This window comes from Sorex fumeus, unplaced genomic scaffold, assembly GCF_029834395.1.
Source record: "Sorex fumeus unplaced genomic scaffold, SorFum_2.1 ptg000001l, whole genome shotgun sequence".
NCBI classification, from domain to species: Eukaryota; Metazoa; Chordata; class Mammalia; order Eulipotyphla; family Soricidae; genus Sorex; species Sorex fumeus.
This window is the reverse complement of record NW_026606058.1, coordinates 4183561-4207533: the sequence shown is the minus strand read 5'-3', so window position 1 is coordinate 4207533 and position 23973 is coordinate 4183561. Positions and strand designations below refer to the sequence as shown.

Here is a 23973-nt window from a genome sequence, read left to right as displayed (position 1 = left end):
GCCCCCAGCCCCCCAGGGCCCCCCAATCCCTGGCTTTCACCTTCCCCTGATCCTGCCGCTGAATCATCCCCTACCCTTCGGCCCCGGATTTCCAAACCTGTGACTTTCCATCCTAGAATGAGAAGTCCACCCACAGGTCTCGACCAACCGGAAGATCTACGTATATCACCTGATATACGTCCTCCACGTCCAGGTGGAACGATTTCCAAACTTTTCACGTATATTATTTCCCCTTTCACCTTCCCCTGATCCTGCCACCGTATCACCCCCTACCCTTCAGCCCCTGGCAAACTCTGGGTTCTTTAAGGTTTTAACAAGTACTGCCCTGGTAAGTTTTCTAGGACTTTGGTTTCCACCCTAGATGAGAGTCTGCCTCTGGCTTTGCATCCTAGGAGTATGATTCCACCAAGAGCTATAGAACAACCTGAAGATCAGGTTGAAGATCTGACATATGAAATACGCCTTCCAAGTCCAGTTGGAGAGATTTCAAAACCACTAACCTTTATGATTTCCCCGGAAAACTTAAATTTGCCCCATATCACTGCGCCTGCCCAGAATGCGCCCGCGCTTTTTCAGAGGGGGCTCGCCCAAGGGGTGGGGCAGCTGGGGGCGGGGCTACCGTGGCCCGCCCAGCCCATAGTCTAGTATTCCAGGTCTGGGGACAAGCTGCTCCTCCCCCACCCTCAGGGCTCCGCCCAAACGAGTGGACAGTCCCAGTCCTGTTGGGTGGCAAGAGTGGGAGGGGAGGCAAGGGGGGTGGGGTAGAGGACCTGATTGGATGTGTTTGGTGCCTTGGGGGAAGAAGGAAAGCCTGGGTCCTGCTGGATTTCCAAACTCCTCCAGTTAATTCTTTCCCCTGAAAACCAGAGATAGGATTCAGTTGACATTCATCCTGCTGATGAAGTTATTGGAACTTAGTTCCTCTGGAAGAGGACGCTCGGCCCTTCTTGCCTGGACTCAGGCTTGAAAATGTACTGGAAAATACTCCCTATCCTCTTGTCTCCTAACTTGGCAACCACTTTGGCTGCTGGGGCAGGGAGCTCCACTCCGGGGGAGAGTCCTACCCCCAGTCCACCTGACCCCCGGTCCCCCAAGGCCCCCCAGGGCCCCCTAAGCCCTGGCTTTCACCTTCCCTGATCCTGCCACCGTATCACCCCCTACCCTTCAGCCCCTGGCGAACTCTGGGTTCTTTAAGGTTTTAACAAGTACTGCCCTGGTAAGTTTTCTAGGACTTTGGTTTCCACCCTAGATGAGAGTCTGCCTCTGGCTTTGCATCCTAGGAGTATGATTCCATCAAGAGCTATAGAACAACCTGAAGCTCAGGTTGAAGACCTGACATATGATATACGCCTTCCAAGTTCAGTTGGAGCGATTTCAAAACCACTAACCTTTATGATTTCCCCAGAAAACTTAAATTTGCCACATGTCACTGTGCCTGCGCAGAACGCGCCCATGCTTTTTCAAATGGGGCTTGTCCGTGGGGTGGGGCTGCTGGGGGTGGGGATACTGTGGCCGCCCTGCCCATAGTGGACAGGGCTTGGCGCTAAGTCCCTACCATCGACCCCCACTGGGTCCCAGAAGCACAAGTCTCTATTGAAGAGTGCACAGTGCAAGTTTTGTTTCTTTCTTTTTCTCAAAGAGTTTTTCACAGTATTTAATTACACTCAATATTTCAACTCCTCTGTGCTATCACTCCAGCCCAGTATCCCACTGAGAGTATCTCGCCCGCACGGCAGAGCCTAGCAAGCTCCCCGTGACGTATATAATATGCCAAATGCAGTAACAACAAAGTCTCCAATGGAGACGTTACTGGGCCTGCTCGAGCAAATCAACGAACAACGGGAGGGCCTTTACCTTTACCTAATATTTCAACTCCAATTCCACCACCATGACCCCTTTCCACCACCTTTATTTTGAGTTTTCCCACCACTGCCCGAGATTTCCCCAAAATAGGCATTCATCTGGGGAACATAAAGTAACAAAATAGGAGACTAACACCCAAGAAGAGCCGAGATAAGTACCAGGAGGTTTACTCCATGGCATGGAGGCCAGCTGCACATGCTAGGGGAAATGGCAGCTCAGATAGAGAAGGGAGCACCAAAGAAAGGGTATTGAGAGGATCCTCCCAGGATGGGACATGCATGCTGAAAGTAGACTACAGACCGAACATGTTTGCCACTCAATGCCTGTTTTGCAAACCACAAAACCCAAAAGGAGAGAGAGAACAAAAGGGAATGCCCTGCCACAGAGGCAGTGTGGGATGCAAGGGGATGGGGGGTGGGAGGTATAGTGGCATCAGTGGTGGTGGAAAGTGGGCACGGGTGGAGGGATGGGTACTCGATCACTGTATAACTGAAACTCAAGCACAAAAATTTCTAAGTCTACAACTGTACCTCATGGTGTTTCACTAATAAAAAATTTTAAAACATTTATTTTGTATTGCTTGCTATAAATAACTGACTAAGAATGATCCAAAAAGGTTTCCGTAGAGGAAAGTCTATGAAAATTGTTGTATCTCATCTTGGAGCCATTGGTCGCTGGGATTAGAGACAGAGAGCTAATTTAAGGACATTGGGCAAGGACCTGGAGAAAGCAGCGGGTTCTTGTTCATCAGGGACCTTTGGGTAGCAGACAGAGAGCACCACCTAGTGAACTGGAAAATGAGGAGCGCTGACTGTGTGGGGGCAAACTACCTTGGAAGAGGCAGGTCATAAAAGTGTTTGTCATTGCAATCCCGCCTGAATCCGTAAAAAACAATTTCCTTCCTCCCACCTCAATCCCGAACCCACAGGATACTAGACTACTGTGAAGGTGAGTTTGTGGGGCCAGGATGATGTCGGAGCTGAGATCAGGGCAGAAACTGGGGAATCGAGTTGATTCAAGTAGTGGCTACCACATGGGAGCTCGTGGTGGCCGAGAGACTATTCTTAGCTTCCCTGTTGCTATTTGGTGGAGCAAAGGCCTGGGAGGCAAGCAGGTCCTACCCATCTGTAATTCTAAAATGTTAGTGTCAGGGGCTAGAGCAATAATACAGTGGACAGGGCGTTTGCCTTGCACGTGGCCAACCCGCGTTACATTCCCGGCACCCCATAGGGTCCCCCGAGCACCACCAGGGGTAATTCCTGAGTGCAGAGCCAGGAGTAATCCCTGTGACTCAAAACAAAACAAAACAAATGTTAGTGTCAGATGGAACTGTGTTCATTTCTTTTGGGGCCACACCCGGTGATGCTCAAGGCTGACTCCTGGCTTTATGCTCAGGCATCAGAGAACTCCTGGCAGGAGGTGAGGAACCATTTATGGAGCTGGGAATTGAACCCAGGTCAGCAGAGTCAGGACAGCATCAAATCCCTTCTGTGATACTTAGCCTGGTCCTCGAAAAAATAATAATATATTCAGGGGTCAGACATATAGGACAGCAGGTAGAGTATTTGCCTTGCATACAGCTGACCAGGTTCAATCCCTAGCATCCCATATGGTCCACTGTGGACCACCAGGAGTAATTCCTGAGTGCAGAGCTAGGAGAAACCCCTGGGCATTGCCAGGTTTACCCCCCAAAAAACATAAAGGATAATATAACCAATGTTCTCCTTTTCTAAGAAAAAAATTGGTTCCACTAATCAAGTGTGACCTTTCTACAACACCAATAATTGTTTTATGAAAAGGAAGATATTTTTATTTATCACCGTCAGTCTTAAAGTTGTTTTAAAAGTGAAAAATCTTTGGTCATGGTCTTAACTGTATTGTTGTATTTTTCTGTTCTGCAAATCTACAAGTCTAGAAACTACCACATCATCATTTCTTGTTTTATGACTGCTGTAGTTAAAACTCGAAGTAGGAACATGAGGGATTCAAGGCGCACCCCAGTTTTATCAGGACTGATGGGTGTTACGTGCAGGACATGCCTCCATCTGTCCCTTTTCTGAAAATTGCCCTGGATTGTCCTTAAACATGTTTTATTCCATATCGGCATCCCAAATACCTCTCCCCGAAACAAAAGAACGACATAGATTCTATCCAGGACTTTTGAAAGATGATCTGAACTCTAGTCCATTCTTCCAAGCAGCCTGAAATCACTGGCATTCTGACACGCTTCCTCCGCCCACCCCTATTTTCTATGCCTCCGTACCAGATCATTAAGCTGCACCCGAGCTTTCTCTCTCCACAAAACACAACTGGCTGTGGATAAGTTACTGGAGGCTGATATTGTTCCAGGCCAGTAACTACAGCGTCCATTGCGTCTCCCATTCCCTGTGAAACTGTTCGCACGGTCTCCACTTCACGATGAACATGTTGCGGACAACAGGTTTTATCTTCCTTCTAGTACCCTGAGTGCTCCGCTTGCAGTAGGCACTCAAATTCGATCAGGAAAATGTGATCACTTTCTCCGTACAAGGAGCACTTTAATAAGCCCCCAAATATAGAAACGTCATCGGGGTCCCCTTGGTTTTACGAATGACAGTCAGGAACTAGGGGCCTGGAATTGCATGGGAACGAGGAAGCAGCCCTTGGAAACCCTTTAGTCCCGAGGCTCTGGTTCCATTTGATTTCTGAAGGGCAAGGGAAGAAAGTGACACAGAATGAAAGCAAAGGACAAAGTGGAGAATCCCCAAGTGAGGAGAGAGACAAGTTCTGGAAAACTCCACAGTAGGTCGGCTTCCCTCCCCCCGCCCCACCCCCGCCTCATTCCAGGTGACAGCCTGTCAAGCAGGGAAAGAGTGGTCGGCGTGGTCGACCCTCACAGTGCAGCTTCCACCTCACCCTGAGGAGACAAGACACTGGTTCTGGCTTCATCCACCCTGACCCAGTGCTCTGTGAGCTCCCGGGCCACTCCGTGGGTCTCCTTTGTGGCTCTCTGCTCTGGCCTCCTGTGGCCCTTCCCATGCTCCCTTTCAACTGCCCTCATCTGTGGCCTTTGCTCTTCCCCATTCGGCTGCTTCCACATTTGCAAACAGTTTTCTCCCATGACAGGAATGGGCCCTGTTTGCCTGGGCCAAGAGTCACTCAAGAAAAATGTTGCTCCCCCCCTCTTGCCCCAGAACTCTCTCTCTGGAAAGAGTCAGTCTTAAGGTACCCCTGCGGTCCTTGAGAGTTTGCCTAGCGCCACACAGTCACCTGGAGAGGGCAGGTGCTTAGATAGTTAACGTATCTGTTCACCGAGAAGTGCAGAGAAGTTCAGTAACCATTAGAACACCCGACATGTCTGAGCTGACTGTTTGAGGGTGTCTACCTCTCTGGGGAATGGGACATTTCTTTTTCCACTGAGAATGGTGCTGCTAGCTGAGACCATACACGACTATTTCATACAAATGTCCCATGGCTCCAATTATGGAACCAAGAGCTGATCCAGCGGACCTTGCATCCCTGGTACTTGCTCTGGACTGAAGCCATCCTCTTCTTTCCTAGGACTTTAGTGGGGGAACCTAAGGGGTCCCTCAGGAGTGGAAAAAGCTGGCATGCAGGGGGTGCTGTGGAGCAAGGTTCCCTGCAAAACAGTGGCCAGCTGACTCTGGGGTTTCTGGGTTCCATCCTGCTGCCTCTGCACTCAGGAATTACTCCTGCTGGGCTCAGGGGACCATAAAGGATGCGAGGAAGGGGGAGAGGTGGAAGAAGATCAGAACCCTAGTCAGCTGCATGCCAAGCAAGCTCCTGACCCACTGTGGCTCCTCCTCCTCCCGGCCTTCTGTATCTTTTTGAGGAACTCTGCACCCTTTCCCATCCCCGGCAGCTGTGCACAGGGGCCGTGTCTCCAGACCTGCTTGGACTCCTGTGGCTCCAGCTGACCCTCTGTCCCCAGGCCCACCACCGACCAGTGGGAAACACTACACCACTAGGCCACCGTGATGGTGATGGGTGCGTCTGTACTGAGCTTGTACAGAAATTTTCTTTTCTTCCCTTGCGACATCTGGATATGCTCAGAAGTTACTCAAAGATGCGGGGTGCTGAGGATCAAACCTGGTTGGGTGCTGCAAGGCAACACCGACCCGCTATGCTACAGCTCTGGCCAAACTTTGTATGCCCTGGGCCGTGTTTTTACTTTCCTGATGGCACCGCAGGAACTGCCAACGTTTTGAGGATGACCACCTGAACTAGCCTGGTTTTGGTCTCTGTGCCACTGTCCTCAGCAACTGCGAAACTGACTCTGTTCTTTAGGAACTTTCAAAGCTGAATTTATCGTGGATCTGGGCCACAGTCAGTGGAGTTCTGGGCTTACTCCTGGCTCTGAGCTCAGGGATCACTCTTGGCAGGACGCGAGGCATGATATGTTGTGTTGGGGATTGAACCCGGGTCAGTTGGACACAAGGCAAGTGCAAGCGGCGTTACTACTCATTATACTATTGCTGCAGTCCTGTCACCTCAGTTTTTTCATGCCACTTCACACTCTGAGCTCACTTGTGCATGTGTCTTAAGGGGTCCAGCTCTGATCTTTGGCGTGGGGGCCTCTGGTGAGAACAGCATTCTTTGTTCAAGAGATCCTGAGCATTTGGGCCCTACATGTACAATGTGAGCTGCGGAAGGCCAGGCCCGGCCCCTTCCCTGCCATGACTGTCTCTCCTGTCGCCAGTGACTCACGCGCTGGCTGGGTTTGATCCCCAGCACCACACAAATCGATAGAGGCACAGGGCAGGTGTCTCCAGTCGGCGAGAAAGGGAAGTGAAGTCACACTTCATCAGAGGAGCCTCTGGAGAGCTCCTCCCATTACACACAGCTGCTGAAGGAGAAAACCAGTCCTGGCACCTCAGGACTTCCTGGCATCTCTGAGGAGTCCAGTCTCAAGGAGGGGGATCTGGGAGGCACCTTCAGGAGGCTCAAAGGAATAAGACTCAAAAAAGTGGCACAGAGTTGATGGGTTCTCCTTGGGGTCCGTATCCACAGCTGTGAAATAACCAAATCTCTGCTGTCCGGTCAAGAGAATGTGGAGGGAATGTGCACCTACCACGCATGGGACAAGTGTGTGTGCTGCTCTGAGTTCACAGTTCCTTGGATCCAGGAGTGTCCCAAATGGTCAAAATTCAGTGATCTGGCACCTGCAGAAAGAAGAAACAAATTCGATGGCTCCTGTGCCCACCCTGGCAGTAGCCTCCCAGGACCCACTTACCCACTCCCCTAACTACAAGACTCATCGCCAAGTGCTCCCGAGTGGGTGGTTGTTGGGGCTGACCAGCAAACAGTCCTAGCTGGGGGAGCACAGGGTGACAGGCCTTAACATGTGCCAGGACAACTCACACAGTGTTCTGCGACCACATGGTGGCACTCTCCACTTTCCCAGGCTAGCACCTGGGAAGCAAGGGCTGGTTCCTGCCACTTCAGTGGAGAGAGTGACTGAGGCACCAGCACTCACCTTCAGGGACTTGGCTGATGCCTACCAGGCGGGTGGCCAGCCCAGGGAATCCAACCCCAGTGCCGGACACACAAACCCCAGGACCGTCTAGGGGAAGAGAAGGTGAGGAGAAACCCTGGCCACGCAGCAGGGGCGGCCCCTCACGCTAGCTCACCACTGAAGCCCCTGGGGGGTAGTCCAGACACCCCCCTAAGTGCCATGTCCCCCAAGCTACTGACCACCAGAGCGCCCAAACTGCCAGGCTATTCGCACGCATCTACATCTGGGGGATATAGTGAAAAAACCCAATGAAATGAACGCCTCACCAAGAATCCTCTATCCAGCTCAACTCTCATTCAAACTCAGAAGGAAACATACACTACTTCATGGATGAACAACAGCTCAGGAACATCACAGACTCAAAACCAACTTAAAAGAAGGACTAAGGGGGCTTCTATACGACAAGAAAACCCCCTACAAGCACAAGTCCCTACAGAAAGATGGCACAAAACCCTCTACCAATAACCTCTCTCAACATCAATGGTCTAAGCGCACCAACCAAGAGACACAGAGTGGCAAAATGGATTCGGAAACTGAACCCAACATTCTGCTGCCTACAAGAAACTCATCTGAACCTTCAGAGTGAACACAGACCCAAAGTTAAAGGATGGAAAACAATCCTGCAAGCAAACAGTTCCCTCCAAATAGCTGCGGTGGCCATACTAGTGGCCTTAGAACTCATTTATATTTTACTGAAAAATCATTTTCTGGGGCAGACATGATGGCACAGAAGGTAAGGTGCTTGCCTTGCACATCACTGACCCAGGTCTGATCTCTGGCACCCCAGAAGGTCCTCTGAGCCCTGCCAGTAGTGATTTCTGAGGACAGAGTCAAGAGTAAACCCTGAGCGCTGGATGTGGCCCCCCAAAAAACAGAAAACTCATTTCTAAGTTGGATTTTTGGAAGCATAAATTTGCACACAGAAATGACTGGAGATCGACAACACCTTTATATTTATAAAGTATGTTAAGTGGAAGGGCCAAAGGAAGAGGCACTGCTCAGGTCTTTCGGGGGCTAATGATTTTCCCAGCTCCGCCAGTGGTGCCTGAGGCTCCCAGGACTACACTCCATGATGATCGTGTGCGGCCAGGGGTGAAATAAGCATCAACCCCTTCCCAGTCATCACCTTAACCTCTGTACTCTCCGCTACACCTGCCTTTTAATTCTTTTGGTGTGGGGGGAAGAGGAGGTGCAGGGAGAAGCTGTGAATCAGTGCTCAGGAATCTGGAGGCCCCTCCCAGTGAACTGAAACGAAGGGAGCTGGTGGTTTACTAAGAAGCCCGAGAATGTGGGGGTGCTGGCCCAGGAGCACCAAGGCTTTGGGGCCTGTAGGCACCCACATTCAGTGCTCAGGAAACCAGATGGTGCCAGGGAGTGAACCGGATTTCTCCACATGCAAGGCTCACTCTTTAATGCCTAGACTATCTTTCTGGCCTGCAAATTTGGTCTTTTCTACGTCTTAAATCTGAATTTATTATCAGCACGCAGGTGATTGAAAGTTGAAAACTACTGTGATATTGAGACCTGGACAATGGGAGATCAAAGGCGCTTAGATGCGTATCTCTTTTGGCTTGTAAAAAAAGATTCAATTCACTCTAGAGGCCAGAGAGGGGGTCAAAAGGGCCAGGGCATGGTCTGTATCGGGGGAGGAGACCAGAGGAAGATCCTGGGTTCCATCCCCAGCACTGCATGGTCCCCCTGAGCACTGCTGGGTGTGTCAAAACCCAAACAAGCAAAACTCACTACTAACATATATGCTAAGATGTTCCCAACAATACTCTTGAGCACATAAATATCTTTTCTGTCATTTGCACTAGCCTGAGTCAAAAAGAAGTCTTTTGAACAATACTCAGATTCGTCACCCTTAGTGGTTAAACTGTCAAAAACACTGAGTTTACAGCAAATAAGGGAAATGCAATAATTGAACATGCAAAAGGACCCATTCTGTTCTCTCACAGAGATTCTACTTAGGCCAGTGAAGTGAAGAGTGGATGGAGAGAGTGATGGGAATGAGTTCCCAAAGAAATAACCAGTGGTGCTGGAGCAATAGCACAGCGGGTAGGGCGTTTGCCTTGCATGCAGCTGACCCAGGTTTGATTCTTCCGCCCCTCTGGGACATCCCAGCAAGCTACTGAGTGTATGCCACCTGCACGGCAGAGCCTGGCTAGCTACCCGTGACCTATTGGATATGCGAAAAACAGTAACAAGAAGTCTCACAATGGAGACGTTAATGGTGCCTGCTTGAGCAAATCGATGAACAATGGGAGGACAGTGCTACAGTGCTACAGTGTTTATAATAATGCACATTTGAAGGTACATAACATGTGAACACTATATAACGATTAGAAGCCAAAAGGCAACAATAAGAAAATAAACATTCTTTTGGCGCGTATGGAACAACATTTATAAAAACTTCTCACATACAAAGGAAGTCCCACAAATAAGGAAATTATACCATGCAAAATACATTCCAACCTCAATCCAATAATCAACTATAAATAAATATTTTTAAAAGACACTGTACATTTATAAACTAAAAGAATAATGTAGTAAACCACTATGACAATAATAGCTGGGAATGTGAGGCTTAAAAGTAGGTAAGGGATATTCCTGATAGCATTTCAGTTCAATATTGCAAACCACAATCGGAGAGAGAGAGAGAGAGAGAGAGAGAGAGAGAGAGAGAGAGAGAGAGAGAGAAAATGCCCGCCAAAAGAGGCAGGCAAGGGGTTTGGGGTGATGGGAAGGAACGTGGGGGGACACTGGTGAAGGAACGGGTGTTGGAATACTGTATGACTGAAATCCAATCATGAACCGCTTTGTAATGCTCTAAAAAACCAAACAAATAAATCACAGTCACGGTCCTCCTGTTGTTCATCGATTTGCTCGAGCAGGCCCAGTAACATCTCCATTGGAGACTTTGTTATTACTGTGTTTGGCATATCGAATATATCACGGGTAACTTGCCAGGCTCTGCCGTGCGGGCAAGATACTCTCAGTAGCTTGCCGGGCTCTCCGAGAGGGGCGGAGGAATCGAACTCGGGTCGGGCATATTGGCTGTGTGCAAGGCAAATGCCCTACCGCTGTGCTATCGCTCCAGCCCAAACAAATAAATAAAACCAAAAAAATCATGTAGTATAAAACAATAAACAAAAAAAAAACAGCAACTGTGAAGGATTTAGAATTGAATCACAACGGAAACAAAAATCTGGGGGCAAAGCTATAATAGATTTTAGAAAGAATTTCATAATCTTAAATTTCTATATTTCACAATAAGAACTTTAGTATACATTAAAAAAAAGTTCATAGAAGAAATGAGAACCTAAAGATAGGATTAAAATTAAGCAAACCAAGTGCCAAACAGGTAGTACAGTGGGAAAGGCACTTGCCTTGCATGTGACCAGTCCAGGTTTGATCCCTTTGTTTGAACCTTTGTTAAATTATTATAGAAAGCTTTTCAGTATGTAAGCCTTGGTTTAAGCATTGCAAAGCCTGCTGGGCAAAGAGTGGGCATAAGACCCAAGAGAGGCCAATCTTAGCCTATTCATTGAAACCTGAATCTTCAAAGGATGCTGAGGACTCCGCACAGAGAGCGGCTAAAATGCAGCCTCTCTAATATTCAGGCCTTGGAGAAACCTTTGTTGAGATCTTAGTTCCTCAATCCTTGGATCTGTGTTGTCCTTTCCAAAATCTGATTAAAAGTCTTCCTTTGGAAAAAAAATCTTCCTTTGTTTCCATTCAATTTACAATATTCATTTCTGCTGCAATTGCCTGAGATGAATAATTTCTGTTGTTTGTGTCACCATTATGCTGAATGGACAGAACTCCCAAAATCAAATGACGCAGTAACTTTGTATTTGTTTAATATCTCATTATCTCTCTCTCTCTCTCTCTCTCTCTCTCTCTCTCTCTCTCTCTGTCTCTCTCTCTCTTTAAAGTTATTTATTGACTCATCGTGAGAGCAGTTACAAAGCTTTTGGGTTTAAGTCTTGGTAATACAATGATGAAACACCCGTCCCTTCCCAGTGCACATTTACCACCACCAAAACCCCCACTATACCCCCCAGCCCACATCCTCCCCCTACCTGTGTGGCAGATGGTTTCTACATTACTCTCTCTCTCTCTACTTTGATTACATTCAATATTTCGACATCAGACCCACCACTATTATTTGGAATTTTACCCCAACACTCATATCTGCTGAAAAAGCAACATTAGGCAATTTGTTTTCTACTGCTGATCATGAACAACGATTTTGGATTTCTGAAATCTTAACAATTAGATCTGGAGGGATTTCTGCCAAAAGCCGCTGGGTTCCAAGATTTGTTTTTGAGTCTCTGGGATCATGGCAGAAGCAGTTTGTTGAGTAGTCAGAGGGCCCATTTGTGGGCAGTGACTGGGGTCTCTTTGGGCTGTGGGAGGGAAGAGCCAGTCCCACCCCATTCCATCTCATTATCTCTTTCTAGCTACTCATGAGCCTTTCTCTTCGCTGTCTCCTATAGAGGTACTATAGAATTTGAGAGAGATGGCTCTGGATTCAAGTTTTTGGGCTCCATTCCTAGTTCTGTCTCCTCTAGACTATGTGAGTTGAGGCACCCCAGCCTCAGTTTCCTCCCCTGCCAGATGGAGAAGAGCAATACCTACATTTTTAAGTCATTATAAAACGCATATGAATTTCCAAAGGTAAACTGCAAGGGCTCTTGGCACACAGTTCAGTCCTGAGAAATGCTTATGGAGATGATGGCAGTGGTAGTGAAGCGAAGTTCTCTGGCTTAGGAGGCCATGATTGCTCTCAAGGATCTTTTCTCTCCTTATCTAAATCCATGGAAAGAGTTCAAGCACCACCATTTCCACAAGATCCACACAGGTCTGCCAAGTGCACATTCAACTAACAGTTGACTTGCAGAAATTATAATCTATAGCAGACCCATAAGTCATGATTATGGGTCTTCCTTCCTTCCTTCCTTCCTTCCTTTCTTTCTTTCTTTCTTTCTTTTTTTCTTTCTTTCTTTCTTTCTTTCTTTCTTTCTTTCTTTCCTTCTTTCTTTATTGTCCAAAGTGTGTAAACCATCACTACCCCAATGACAAAATCCTTCCTTGAAGGTAAGAATGTAATTGTACATATTGAGAGGTTGGGGGTGGAGAAGCCTCCCAAGCAATGCTCAGGGGACACTCCTGATAATATGAATCAACTGGATAGTACAGTAGACTCGGACTACTGTAATCAACTTGGACTCAGGAATACAGCTCTGTTCACGCCTCGCAGTACTCACAGTCAGCCTTAAAATTTAACACTTTATTTTCTCTCTCTAACCCCTGCCCAAGAGCCAAAGCAATCCTGGGGGTAAAAGAAGGTGGGAGGCATTGTAAAACTTCAAAATGCACAACAAAGCGGCAGCAATTAAAACAGCATGGTACTGGAATAAAGACAGACCCCTAAATCAATGAGATAGGATTGAAAATTCAGAAACAGACCCTTGAGTATATATATGGTCTGTTAATCTTTGATAAAATGGTGCTGAGAAAACTGGTCAACCATGAGCACAAAAATAAACTCAGACCTCTTCCGAATGTCATGCACAAGAATGAAATCAAAATGGGTTAAAGATCTTGATATCAGACTTGACCCTATAAGACAAAGAAAAGAAACATAGACAGAAAATCTCCACGACATTGAAGCTAGAGGCAACTTAAAGGAGGAAATACCACTGACCAAGCAAGTGAAACAAAATATAAACAAATGGTGGCACTGTAGCACTGTCCTCCTGTTGTTCATTGATTTGCTGGGGTGAGCACTGGTCTCCATTGTGAGACTTGTTATTACTGTTTTTGGCATATCGAATATGATATGCCGTGCGGGCGGGATACTCTCAGGAGAATGTTGGGCTCTCCGAGAGGGATAGCCACGTGCAAGGCAAACGCCCAACCCACTGTGCTTTTGCAACAAACGTACTATATAAAATTAGTACCTAAAAGTAGCTTCGGCACTTCACAGGAAACAATGACCAGATTAAGAAATTATTTGCCCATCACTCATCTGATAAAAGATTAACATCCAGGACATATAAAGCATTAGCAGTATTCTACAAGAAAAAATGTATCCGATACTATCAAAAAATGAGAAAAAGAAATAAACAGAAGTTCCTCAAAGAAGAAATACATATGGCCAAAATGCATGTTTTAAAAAATACACTACATCATCAATCATCAGGGAAATGCAAATCAAAACAATGAGCTATCACACCTACAGCAGCAAGACTGACGCTCAATAAACAAACAAACAAACAAACAAAAAATGTAGTATTGAAGAGGTTGTGGGGAAAAGCAGCCTTCATTCGCTGCCGGTGGGAATGTCCATAGGACCAGACTTTTGGGAAGACAATAAAGACATTCCTCAAAAGACTACCAATTGAAGGTTTATATGACTCAGCAATTCCACTCCCTGGAAGACATCCCAAGGGTCCAAAGCACAATGCAAGACAGACATCTGCACCCCTGCGTTCACTGTAGCACTATTCATAATAGCCAAAATCTGAAAACAACCCAAGTGTCCAAGAACAGATGACTGGATAGAGAAGCTGTGGCACATACACAGAACACAACGGAATACTACGCAACCATCAGAAAAAGATGAATCAGGCAATTTGCTAAGTGGATGGATCGGAGTGGTATCATGTTGAGTGATGTTAGTAAGAGGGAGAGGGACAACTCAGAATGGCCTCTCATACGTGGGATATAAAGAAACTTCATAGGAGTAACAAATGCCCAAAGGCAAGAGAAACAAAGAGCAGGAGAAGTGGTCTTCAGCAGGAAGCTTACTGTGGAGCAGGGGTGAGGGGGGTAAGTTGGGGAAGGGAACACTAGAATAATGGTGGAGGGGAAAGTGCCTGCCACAGAGGCAGACTGACAAGTGGGAAGGACACTGGGGACTCTGGAGGAGGGACGAAGAACCTGGAGAAGGGACTGGTGTTGGAAATGGAAAATTGTTAACCTGAGACTTAATACTGAATAACTTTGTAACTATAATTCATAGTGATTGAATAAAAAAATAATAATTAACACTTTAAGGGATCACCAATGAGCAAAAAATATTTCCAATCTCAGCTATTTCTCGGATTACACTTTCTGAGGTGTATGTTTTGGAATAAGTGCCGCCACAGTGAGCACATGGCCGGTGCTCTTTATCATGTGCACAAAGGTGCCAGGGATGTGACCCAGTGGCAAAACACTTAGCTGGTATGTGCGTGTCAAGCTCAAGTTGCAGTACGACCAAATTTATATATATATACACACATATATATGTATGTATATATATTATACATAAAAACAAAACAAAAAAAAAGACTGGCGACAGATGTTTGTCTTTTTCCCCACATACCTGGTATTCAATAAACATCTCTCTCCCCACAAAACACAAACACAAAACAACAACAATCAAAAGAAAACTACCTTGTAGATTTCAAGAGTTGAAAATTCTGTTTTCCTGAGTTTTGGAAATAAGTTTTAAAATACAAACACAAAGTTAAGAGGAAAAAACTAATTCCAGTCATCTTAGGAAATTCCCACTGCATCTGTTACTGTGAAGCACTGACACGACCACGCCAGAGGTCTTGTCTTGTTCAAAAATTAAAAAAAAATGGAGATGAGAAACAGATATTCGGAGATATATTTTTCCCCTTCCAATTAATTTTTCCCCTTCCTAGGAATTGCCGAAGAACAAAGTGGAGACGATCAGTACTATAACCTTTCATTGTCAACCTTGCCGAGAAATGTTCTTTTATGTTGGAAACTGCGTGACAGAAAGCACACCATCATCTTGCTGTGATTTGTCTAACCATGAGAAGAAATACACACAGAGATCAAAACTTGGCCACTGCTGCCCCAGAGCGTATCACGTCCAGGTAAGTGATGGCAGCATCTCACAGCTGCGTAGGCTGTTGTTTGGCCGGGTAGGAACGTCCATTGGGGAAAGGGAAGCCTATCCTCAGTCCCATACGAAACTGTCTATGAAATGGAGACTTACAAACTGACTAACTTGACTCACCTGGGAACAAGCTTCTATTACATCTAAATGATACCGCTGCAAAACCCCGTGCTTTGTGGCTCAGTGTTGGCTAAAGAATATGGTTATTTCAAAGTTACGAAAAAGTGACTTTTTTTTTCCAACATGAAATCCATCAAATTTCTCCAGCAGGCTGATGTTTCATTTCTAGAGGAAAGCTCAGCCTCGGAGAGAAAAAGAAAAGGAACAGTGAGGAGGATGAGGGGAAGATAACTCACTGGGATTGTGCCAGACAGCCTGGTGCGACCACGTTCTGATTCTCGTCTTCAGCCTGGAGGGCCGTAAGCCCGGCCATGCTGACCATCCCATCACTCGTGTGGCCGGGAAACTGCGGGAGCACTGATAGAATCTTTTCTACCAAGTTGTCTCCATGAGGTCCCACTGCTCCTATTTAAGCAGACAAGAAGACAAAAATTTACAATGATGACCTGGGGGAAGACCCCTTGCACTCTGGGTCAGTAACTGTGATCTGTAGAGAAACAAAACCCGGGATCAGACAATATCAAGTGATAACAAATCTTTGGCTTTCGATTTCTAAAGTAAGAATGGCAAGCAGCAGGGGGAGGGGGTTGTAAGGCAGAAACGGAGCCAAAGTAGAAGTGACAGAAGGACCCAAAGGCACGCAAGGTCAGTGATGGAGTCTTTTTGGCACTTTGGGGGTAGTCAAGGTGCAGTAACCTTGTTCAGAATTAAAAAGCGCAAACACTATGGTAACCACGTTACACAAGTTATCGTTTTTAGAAGAAAAGGAGGAAAAGAAATTTGGCTTCATGTTTATAAAGGTCCTTTAATCTAAACTAACATGCAGGTGGGGATGGAAAGAGCAGGAGTTTAGAAACTTGCCTTGCACATGGGTTCAACCCCAGGACACCATACTAAATTTTTAGGATAGCGATATTTTTCCTTTTTGTGCTAATGACAATAGAAGGTCCAGAAGAGTGTAGAAATCTGATGAGTAGATCTCCCCTCTTCTGGAATCTTCTCTTCACGTGGTAAATATTATTGGGTACACCCTGTACCCAAGAGGTCGAGGACACTGAACTTACAGTTACAGACTCCCTGAAGTTCTTCCCCGATGAAAGAATGAATAAATTGAGAAATGGTAACAGATAACAATAACAGAAGAAGTTAAAGAGTGTGTTCTATGTACTGGTGACTACTGAGATATTTTACATCTATGTATTAACACTTTTACAACAAATGAGGGTCAGAGAGACATTGTATATGTTTCCTCTGCTCAAGCATGAGGTAACTCTGGATTCAATCCCCAGTACTGCAACCCTCTGATTATCACCAGGAGTGAAACCTAAAGTAATGGGCTGGGAGTAGGTCCTGAGCTTCGGAGACTGCCCCAAAAAACACATTAAGAAATAATAAACAAGTTCATTAAATGAACTCAACCCAAAATTCAAGACAAATAACAGTGTTCAGTGCTTTTTAAAGAATGGACCTAAGTTCTCACTCCCAAATTCATCATTGAGGTTTTTTACAATTACTTTTCAGTTATTATTATTATTTTGACTTTTGAGGTCACACCTGGTGCTTTTCAGGAGCTACTCCTGGCTCTGCACTCGGAATTATTCCTGGTGGTGCTCAGGGGACCATAGGAGATGCTGTGGATTGAACTTGGGTTGGCCATGTGCGAGGCAAACACCCTTCCTGCTATACTATTGCTCTAGCCCTAACTTGATCATTGTTTGGAAGATTATCATTCCACCAGTGAACAGAACTACCCACAACACAACTTTCCCTTGGACAATTCAGAAAACAAAACCTGGGAGACTTAGGGGCTGGAGCGATAGTACATCAAGTAGGGCAAATGCTTGCCCGTGGCTCACCCAGGTTTGATCCCTGGCACCCTTGATGGACACCTCAGCTTGTCAGCAGTGAACCCTGAGTGCATAGCCAGTTATGGCCCCAAACAAAAAGCAGACAAAAAAGATGGTGGACTTAGACATTGATAGAAATATTGATACAATTCTGGCCCAGCTGGTCTTCTCCTCAATGCTCATGCTTTCCCCCTTTTCAGTAAGTAAAGAACAACTTCTGAACCTGCAAATCTATTTCCTTCCAAGGATGAATACAATACTCAACTAATATGTTTGGATCTATAAGTTGAAATGATTTTTATTCACAAAGCAGCCCTGCAAATAGGATTAACAAATATCACTATTGCCGTGCTCGATAGCACAGCGGGTAGGGCATTTGCCTTGCACATGGCCAACACGGCCGACATGAGTTCAATTCCTCCGCCCCTCTCGGAAAGCCTGGCAAGCTACTGAGAGTACACACAAGGGCCCGGAGGATTGGTCCATCATTGGGAGCCTGCAACAAGTGCTCTGGGAGAAGGCAGCTGGAATAGAGAAGGGATCACCAAGCCAGTGATGGTTGGAGGATCGCTTGGGATAGGCGATGTGAGCCGAAAGTTGACCAAGGACCAAACATAATGGCCTCTCAGGATTTGTATTGTAAACCATCATATCCCAAAGGAGAGAGAGAAAGTAAGAAGGAAACTACCTGCCATAGAGGCAGGGGTGTAGTGGAGTGGGGGTGGCGGGAGACATATTGGCGACACTGGTGGTGGAAAAGCTACACTGCTGTAGGAATTGGTTTTCGATCATTGTGTGACTGAAGCTCAAACCTTAAAGCTGTCACTATCTCGTGGCGATTTAATACATAAATTAGAAACCTAAAACCTCTCAACAAGTCAGTCATAAAGGAACAGACCTCAGGTTCATCACCTATAAGTAACCCATGTCTAACATTATGTTCAATGACAAATTAAAAAATAATAAAAGTAATCACTTTATTCATCTGAACTCAGAGCCACCACAGAACATAAAAACAATGGCCATGTCATGTCTCCTAATGTGTTGCTTATTGTCATAGAGAGCACTGTGAACTTGGTTGCATACCTACATAACAAACCTACAGGTCAAGTTTTCACTTTTTTTCACTTTTGTCATCTTCCTATCCATTTAAACATTATTGATTTCAATGACATCTCCCATGTGAGAATTTTCTAACTCAGCACCATCATTCCATTACCCTATCCTCCCGCTCATCCCCTTAACAGACAACAATCAGTTGGTATATCTGCTAATAGTTGGAATATCTTTGACTAAATTTGAACACACCTGTTTTCTTTAACATATTTGTTTTAGAGGGTTGGAGTGACAGTACAGTGAGGAGGGCTTTTGGTTTTCACGCAACCGACCCAGGTTCTATCTCTCACCCCATACGGACTCCTGAGCACGCCAGGAGTAATTCCTGAGCACAGAGTTACGAGTAACCCCTGAGCACTGCCAAGTATGACCCCAAACCAAAAAGTAATAAAATAATATATTTGTTCTAGTGTGCCAGAGAGCTGGGATCCCCAACACTAAGATGTAACAGGTGCTCAGTAACTGTGTTAAATATTCAATCCATATCATTCCAATGCAATATATAATAAATTATGTATTCAACCAAATTTTAATCAATATGTAAAACATTTCAGGTTCTATACTGGACAAAAGTACAAAGAAAAATAAAGGTACAAAGAAAAATAAGCCACAGCCTTAGCTTCAAGAGAATCTAAAATAACCAGAGAAATAGTGTAGAGGTTAAGCCAGTCACCTTCAACAATGCTGATCCCTGTTCTTTTCCGAGGTACTTGATTTTCTGAGGTACTTGATTTTCTGAGGTACTATTGTGAATGGGATTGTAATGTCTGCCATGAAGGCCGGGGGAGGGTGCAAAAGGGGAGGTATACCAGGAGTATTGGTGGTGGGGAATATGCACTGGTGGAGGGATGGGTGTTTGATCATCTGTGATTGTAACCCAAACATGAAAGCTTGCATCTATCTCACGGTGTTCAATAAAATTAAAAATAAAGAAATAAATAAAAAATAAACAAAATATAAAATGATCACAATAATGCCCAAAATGAGTGTGTGTGTATGTGTGTGTGTGTGTGTGTGTGAGAGAGAGAGAGAGAGAGAGAGAGAGAGAGAGGGAGAGAGAGAGAGAGAAAAAGGGAGGGAGAGAGAGGGAGAGAGAAGAAAAGTGCTTGTCATAGGGACAGGCCAGGGGAAGGTGGCGGGGGGGAACCCTGGGACACTGGCAGTGAGAAATATACGATGGTGGAGGCACAGGTGTTGGAAAATTGTATGACTGAAAACCAACCATAAACAGCTTTATGACCCTGTATTGTATGGTGATAAATTTTTTTTAATTAATAAAATGAAATATGAATTTTTTAAATTAAAAAAAGACAAATAATTTAATCTATTCTGGATTCCACCAAAATTTTCCTAAGGATTTTAAGTTGTAAAGGCAATTGCCATTATAACAAGATGACAGTGATATGGAGCTCGAGAGACAGTACAGTGGATAGAGCATTTGCCTTGAAGGTAGCAGACCCAAGTTTGATTTCATATGGTCCCCTGAGCATCACCAGGAGCAATTCCTGACTGAGGCGTCAGGAGTAACTCCTGCGCATCTCTGAGAGTGCCTCTGCCCCCCAAATGACAATGACAGTAGCTGAATTAACTGCATGGTTCTTGAAGTAACTTAAGGAAAAGGTTCTACTGAAGAAATAATTATAAAGCATTTATGATATATAAGATACAAAGTCTGCTAGATAAAGGATGGTACATTTAATAAGATATTTTACCTTCCCAGTACAGCATATGTCAAATTTGAAAATCAGAAAACACTGACTTCCATTCAACCATCATAACAAAAGCATTATCTGTACTTTATTCATTTCAGAATCTTTCTATTAAGACTCCAAATGTTGTCAGGGAGGTAATACATGAGGGAAGGCATTTGCCTCACATGTAGCCAACCTCAGTTCAAATCCCTAGCACCACATGTGGTCTCTCGACCACCAGATGGAACTCCTAAGCTGAACCAGGAATAGTCTCAGAGCACTGTTGGGTGAGGTTCAAATCTCCACATCACCCCACAAGTAAAGATAATTGGATGGACAAACAAATGACAGCTCATTCATCTGATCCAGTTTACAAAACATAAAACTTAGCTAACACAACTAAAAAACAAAAAGGAATAATTAACAACTTAAAAAAGAAGCTAAAGGGGCTAGAACTTTAGCACAGTGGGTAGGGTGCCCGCCTTGCATGTGGTCAACCTGGGCTCAACCCTAGAGATCCCATATGGATTCCAGAGTAACACCTGAATATCACTGGGTGTCCCCCCACTCCCCAAAACTAAAGGAACATAAGCCATACAGAGTTTAAAAACAAAAGCCTTCTGATTTTTTAAAAATCAATTAAAAACTGAATTAAAAATATTAAAATCCTGGAGCTAAGAAAATAGCTCAAATAAAAGCACATGCCTAACATGTCAGATCCTGTACCATGAATATCACTGAAAGTATCCCCAACACCAGCAGTTACTGGCCTTATTTTAAAATTATTACATATACAAAATACAGAAAAAAACCAAAGCTCAAGATTGGAAGAATGCAAGCTGAAATTTAATAGTTTCTAAATCTAAAAATTTGCAGCACTCATTTTACAAAAATACTTTCAATTCTAGAATTACAAATTACTGATTCCATGCAACTTTTATAATTCAATTCACCATTAGGGAGGAAATCTTTTCCATGGCTAAGTATTTTTTGAGATATAAATAACAAAGTATTTGTTTTAGGTGTTCAACATGACTTGATATACATATACATATATACATATAAACTGCAAAATGCTGATCACAGCAATTTAACATTCATCATCACAGTTTTCATTGTTTCCTTATAAGAATGTTTAAGATGTACAAGTTTTAGCAACTGAAAGTAAAACTTAAATAAGAATGCTTTCATATCATGATATGATAAAAAATGTAAAACCAACAGAATCTACCACTAAAGTCTTAATAATGGCACCCAGTTTTTGATACAGAACTGTTCAAGGAGTAAAGGATGTATTTCAATGGAAGAGTACATGCTTCACATGTATGTGGTCCTGGGATCAATTCCCTGCACCACAAGACTTGAAATTGAAAATTTAAAAACTTACCCATACTGTAGTGCTCCCGTTTTAATGTCTCCGATAGTGACATGAACATCATCCTCATCATCATCACTGTCACGATCATATCCAGTTTCAGTCGCTTTCTATACCAACATAAATAGTAGTAAAATAGATTCAATAATCCACCTTCAATATCTACTAACTGAAAAAGTAACCAATTTGTTTCATCTATGGGTTTAGAGTTATGAAACCAATGTTTCCACTTCTTCTTTGTAACTTTAATGCTTTATAGCCTAAAAAAAGTGATAGAAATGTGAAAAAAGCTTTCAAAAAGTTTTTGTAAGACTACCTAATGTATCTTTATATGTAAAGCTTTCTCTCTTGCAAAAAGGATCTAAGGGAATGTGCTAAGATATCCAGCAGATAGAACCATAAAAAGTAGGCATTGGAAGAACTTTTGGCAAAAGGAATGTGAAGATAAGAGTGAAAAATTAATTATGGAGCTGGAGCCATAGCATTGCAGGGAGGGCATTTGCCTTGCGCACGGCTGACCCTGGACTCGATTACCAGCATCCCATATGGTCCCTGAGCACTGCCAGGAATAATTCCTGAGTGCAGAGCCAGTGCATCAGCAGGTGTGCCCCGAAAAGAAAAAAAAAATTAATCATACTAGGCACAGTGTTAGGTTGAAAAGCAACAAAATGTTACCAAAGAGCTCACCAGTCATGGCATTCATTTATATCTTAGAAGAGGTCTTGCCACAAAATGACCGGGAATATATTTTATCTGAAAAACGAAAAAACATCAGCATACTTAGGAAATCTCTTAGGAAAGTGTTATTCTGGCTCTAAACAGCTCTTTTGTCCATAGTATCCTTTTGGTTAACTTTAAAAAAAAGGACCATTTAAACCAGTATTTATCAATAAGAGACGGTATGAGACCAGGATGTTCCAAGGGGCAACGGCAGAATTCCCATGGGTGGGAGAAAGCAGGAGACTAGAGGACCATTAGCAGGAGAGGGCAGGCCACCAGGCCACACGTGGAAAAAAAGGCTGGAAGGGGCCAGAGTCTGAAAAAGACGGAAAAACATGAACCTGGGAACAACATTTTTACCAGGACAAGTTTAATCCTGCAGAGTACCAATCTCTTTCTTTCACAGAAATAATTGAATATATTAAAATCTTCAAAAGACCATGGTAAATTAATCCTGCAAAACATCACTTTGAAGGTGAATGAGGTCAGAGACCAACATACAAAATAGCACCTTGCTTAAAAACAAAACCAAAAAAGCCAATTATTTCTTAAAAGAACTGTGATCATCTAACAGGTTCAGAACTCAAATGAAAGCAATAAACCTCTGCACACACTCTATTTCATCTGAACACCTTCCCACTATTTCTTTTCACTGTGCATCAAATAAAAATACCTGACAGCGAGATTGTGCAGGATACTCCAAAGTCTAGCTAAATGTAGACTTTCTTCTTAGCTAGAAATCTACAGATTTTAAATACGGAAGCGACTGAATTCCAAAGCCTTATGTTCCTGGTTTAGGAACACCATTTTCAGCAGCTTCCTCCTCAATCCCAGATGGAGGACTGGCACGACAAATAAAAACAAGTACACGTGTCTGTGTTACTTTCGGGCAAGTGCCCGACTGTCGGGCAAGAGGCGCCCTTTTCCGCAGGTGCGTCCACGCGCACTGGCCCTCGGGAAAGGAGCCGTTGGCGGGGCGGGGGCGGCGCCGTCCCCGGGGCGCGGGGCGAAGCGCTGAGGACGGGAGGGCGTGCGGGCAGCTCGGAGGCCGGGGAGGGCGTCCCGCAGCCGGGGGCCGCGAGGACAGAGCGAGGCGCCGCGGGAGGGGCGCCGGGGAGCACCGGGCGGCAGGTACCGGCGGCGGCAGCGGGGGCGGCGGCGGGGGCGGCAGCGGGGGCGGCGGCGGGGGCGGCAGCGGGGGCGGCAGCGGGGGCGGTGGCAGGCACGTGGTTAGGCGCGCGCGGCGCGGCTTGTGCGCACGCGCAGCGGCGACCCAGCGGTGCGGCGGCGGCGACCTGAGCCTGACTGCGCCTGCGCGCGACCGAGGCCCCGCCCCCAAGAGATACCGCCCCGCCTCGCAGCGAGGCTTTCTCGCCCGCTGAAAAGGAAAGAAAGAAAAGGTCAAAAGGAAGCCCCCATGGGCAAAGCAAGAGGGATTTGCAGAGGGCGGGGGGGGGGGGGGGGGGGGAGGCGCAGCGGACGCGGGCGAGAAAGCCTCGCTGCGAGGCGGGGCGGGATGTCTTGGGGGCGGGGCCTGGGCCGCGCGCAGGCGCAGTCAGGCTCAGGTCGCCGCCACCGCGCCGCTGGGTCGCCGCTGCGCGTGCGCACAAGCCGCGCCGCGCGCGCCTAACCACGTGCCTGCCACCGCCCCCGCCGCCGCCCCCGCTGCCGCCGCCGGTGCCGCCCCCGCCGCCGCCCCCGCCGCCGCCCCCGCTGCCGCCGCCGGTACCTGCCGACCGGTGCTCCCCGGCGCCCCTCCCGCGGCGCCTCGCTCTGTCCTCGCGGCCCCCGGCCGGGACGCC

At 45.7% G+C, this 23973-nt stretch overlaps 1 protein-coding gene across 1 annotated transcript; it reads right to left on the bottom strand.

Moving 5' to 3' along the window:
• Positions 1–6783: 6783 nt before the first annotated feature.
• Positions 6784–23104, bottom strand: LOC130032033 (sec1 family domain-containing protein 2-like). Its single transcript, XM_056123654.1, has 4 exons — positions 22845–23104; positions 21464–21561; positions 15659–15827; positions 6784–7025 (listed from the first exon to the last, which is right to left on the bottom strand). Exons 2-4 carry the CDS (start codon positions 21540–21542, stop codon positions 7004–7006), a joined length of 270 nt encoding a protein of 89 aa, XP_055979629.1. The 5' UTR covers positions 21543–21561; positions 22845–23104; the 3' UTR covers positions 6784–7003.
• Between the last annotated feature and the right edge of the window lie 869 nt (positions 23105–23973).